Source organism: Rutidosis leptorrhynchoides, chromosome 4, assembly GCF_046630445.1.
Source record: "Rutidosis leptorrhynchoides isolate AG116_Rl617_1_P2 chromosome 4, CSIRO_AGI_Rlap_v1, whole genome shotgun sequence".
NCBI classification, from domain to species: domain Eukaryota; kingdom Viridiplantae; phylum Streptophyta; class Magnoliopsida; order Asterales; family Asteraceae; genus Rutidosis; species Rutidosis leptorrhynchoides.
Window position 1 is genome coordinate 474,624,467 of NC_092336.1, and position 3,884 is coordinate 474,628,350.

At 30.7% G+C, this 3,884-nt stretch overlaps 1 protein-coding gene and 1 non-coding gene across 2 annotated transcripts; both read left to right on the forward strand.

The window, feature by feature from the left end:
- The first annotated feature begins 233 nt into the window (after positions 1-233).
- LOC139844522 (large ribosomal subunit protein eL34-like) lies at positions 234-1,579 on the forward strand. Its single transcript, XM_071834744.1, has 4 exons — positions 234-367; positions 459-538; positions 1,087-1,196; positions 1,284-1,579. Exons 1-4 carry the CDS (start codon positions 289-291, stop codon positions 1,375-1,377), a joined length of 363 nt encoding a protein of 120 aa, XP_071690845.1. The 5' UTR covers positions 234-288; the 3' UTR covers positions 1,378-1,579.
- LOC139846273 (small nucleolar RNA R12) lies at positions 672-759 on the forward strand. Its single transcript, XR_011758999.1, has one exon. It is a non-coding gene; the product is annotated as a small nucleolar RNA R12 (small nucleolar RNA).
- Positions 1,580-3,884: the final 2,305 nt, after the last annotated feature.

Genomic DNA, 3,884 nt, shown 5'->3' on the forward strand with positions numbered 1-3,884 from the left:
TAATATAATTTAATCTCTTTGTTTTTTTTTTATAAAAGTAATAAACAATTAATTTGATCTAACTTAAAATGAAATATTTGACAATAAATTAATTAGAGAGAGAAAGAGAGTATTATTTTTGAAGAAGTAAACATGTTTTTAACCCATATAAGCCCAACACTACTTTTCTCGGCCCAAACACAGGCTAAAACCCTAGGGCACCCTTTTTTTCTACCCCTTATTATACACACAAACACATCTGCATCTTTCTTTTAGTAAAATCAGATATTTTAGCCGCCGATCAAAAAAATGGTGCAACGACTCACGTATCGCAAACGCCACAGCTATGCTACCAAATCAAACCAACATCGTATTGTCAAAACGCCTGGTAATCTTCAATTTCATTAACAACTTTCACTCTAATTTCATTATTTGCTTTGAAATGAAAACTTTATATTTAATGCGTGTTAATTGTTTAGGTGGAAAGCTAGTTTATCAGACAACCAAAAAGCGTGCAAGCGGTCCAAAATGCCCTGTTACTGGCAAAAGGATCCAAGGGGTATGTTTGTAATTTCACTATATTATTCGTTTATTGTTAGTTTGAGCAATAATATAGTTTTCGTAGTGAGATTTGTATATTTTAATAATTTTATTATTTTGTTTTAGAAAAAGATGGTTTAATTTGTGTGATAATGGGGATGATGATAAAATCAGACGGATTCCCAATGATCTCTTTTCAAAAAAAGAATGTGATCTTACAACCAGCTACTTCTGACTCATTATCATACATGAATAGATACTATCTACATTTCCTAATTTATTTTTGTACAATTTCTAAAGTTTAATATTTTGTTAATGTATTAAACATTACTAAAAAAATTTTAAGGTGTCCCGTTTTAAAGTGTTGATGCATGTATAAAACTTCTAGTTTTTTTGTTTTATGTTTAGAATGTTGTTACATTCAGTAGAAAGTTAGATAATTTTGATTATTTATACAACTGTTTCATTGTACGGAGTATTAATTAAATACTGTTGAATTTTGTTATTAAACTTTTATGAATAAATTGAAAATACAATATATTGATTTAATACTTGTGATGGATACAGATTCCACATTTGAGGCCTGCTGAATACAGGCGGTCGAGGTTATCTAGGAACCGAAGAACAGTTAATCGTGCTTATGGTGGGGTACTGTCTGCGGGGGCTGTACGAGAAAGGTATAATTCTTTTGATGTTCTGTTTATTGCTTTGATTAAATTCTTTTATGATTTTAGTTGATTTTGTGTTTTTGGAATGGTTAATAGGATCATCCGAGCGTTTTTGGTTGAAGAACAAAAGATTGTGAAGAAGGTTTTGAAGATCCAAAAAGCCAAAGAACGAACTACATCTAAGAGCTAGATTTCATAATGTACTTGAGTTGGTATTCTTTAAATCCCTTGGATTAATTTTGGATACAGGCTACTACTGTGAAATGTGAAATAGATATGTGAGGTGTTATTTTGAGTATGTAATTGAGCTACTTTTGTTCGTCAATTGTTAAATCTAAACATATTTGTTTTTATTTTGAGTTATTGAATTATGATCATATTAAGGTTCAAAACTTGGATGTTGTTGTGTTAAAACTAAAAGTTCGCTAAAAAGGTCATTAACTTCTATAAGTTGTCTTTGTTATCTTCATTTGGTATCTATGAATCACCAATGTTTAAAATACTTTTGTTACTTATTGACATCAAGTTTTTGAAAAAATGTAGGCTATTACCTGGTGATTAACAAGTTCAATAATTCGATAAATTATATTTATAATTAAATAATTAAATTATATTAAATTAAACTCTTATTTAAAACACAAACGAGATAAATAGTATACTTTTCAATTATTTCAAATTGACACAAAACTTTTCATTTTATATTATATAAATAATTAAAATTTACATATTAACCATAGGGGAATGGTTCTCACACACTGTTTTTTGATCCTCAGACACCAATTTACTTGAACTCCTCCCTAATAATAGGGTAAAAGAGTGTGTGGGGATCAAAAAACAGTGTGTGAGAATCATCCCCCTTAATCATAAAACTTCACTTATTACAAATTAATCATACAACTTTTCATTATACTACATTATATGACTATATAAGTGAAATGCATAAGAGATTACTGTTCACATGGTCATTTTAATCTTTTTACATATTTTTATTCATTCTGTTATTTTACAAGAATATTTTGGAAATTACAAACATATGTTTTATTAAGGTTTGTTGGTTTACAATGTAGAATTGTCTACGTGTTGTGAAGTTATTTAGAGGTCTGTTAATCCGTTAAACAAGTAAACCCTGAGGCGGGAAGGTTGATTATCGGTACTTTCATTTTGTTCATTGCATCTACTTCGAGTATATTTATCGTATGTTTGATAATTTTCTTCTTAATTAGAACTAGTCTTAGGCTGCGCGCGATGCCACGCCATCGTGTAAAGATTTTTGGCGATGTTTAGGAAAAATTGTAGGGAAAAGAATGGTAAAAATAACAAAAGAGTTAATTACACTAATGGTCCCTGTGGTCTTGCTTAAATTACGTCGCTAGTCCCTAACTCTTAAAAATTATATGCTTTGTCCCTGTGGTTTTAAGTCCAAACGGCGGTAGTCCCTATTGTCTTGGTTAAATTACGTCGCTAGTCCCTAACTCTTGAAAATCACATGCTTCGTCCCTATGGTTTTAAGTCCAAACGACGGTAGTCCCTGTAGTCTTGGTTAAATTACGTCGCTAGTCAATGGAATAAATTAAGTTGGCTTACTGAATTTAAAATTAGTCCTTATACACAATTGGTAAGTAAAATACAAGATGATATAGTACGTAAAATAGTAAGTGGAACTATTAATTGTTCTTCCGGATCGGAACAGGAAGGATACACATTACATGCTCACTCGTACTAGCATAAGTCTTTTACACGTTACATGCTCATTCGTAGTGGCATAAGTGTTTTTCTTTTCTAGTTTTATTGTAGTGTTGAGTTCTTTTTAAGAGGTCTGAGCTCATTTTGTCTAAAACGAATATTTTGTAATGGTCAGAGAAGGGTTGGAAAAAGAAGGGTTGGAAATAGGAAAAGAATAATTTTACTGAATTACTGAATATGTTGTAGCCTTGTGGTCAATTCATAGTGACAAAAAGTCACTTTTGATTTGGATTAAGTTGTTATGAATCGTTGTCATTTTAAGCTGCATTTAAAACTTGATGGTTACTTCATGTGAAATTGTAAACATGTTGTGAAATATTCTTAAAAAATTAATTAAAACGAATTCTAAAAGGGACTACCGCCGTTTGGACTTAAAACTACAGGGACGAAGCATATAATTCTCAAGAGTTAGGGACTATCGACGTAATTTAACTAAGACCATAGTGATCACCGCCGTTTGGACTTAAAACCATAGGGACGAAGCATATAATTTTAAAGAGTTAGGGAATAGCGACGTAATTTAACCAAGACTACAGGGACTACCAGTGTAATTAACTCATAACAAAATAAGAAGTAAGCATAACGTTTTTTTTAATAAAAATTAGTTTAAAAATATGGGGGTAACGTTTTTGTACAGTCCTTTTGTAAAGTTTGTAGGGGAGAATGAGGAGGAGAATTTAAATAAAAAAAAAACATTGTAGCACAGTACTGGGCATTGTGAGTATAGTTGTTTCTGCGCAACGTACAAGTCGATAAAGTGTAAGAGTGGTTACTATTTAATTACTGTTCTTAAACTATGTCAATTAGTATGTGGTAGTAAAGTATAATTAGTATATAGTAGCAATTTTGATGAAAATTAGTTTAAAAAAAATGAGGGCAATGTTTTTGTACAGTCCTTCAGTAAAATTTTTAGGGGAGAATGAGGAGGAGATAAAAAAAAAGAAAAAAAAAAGG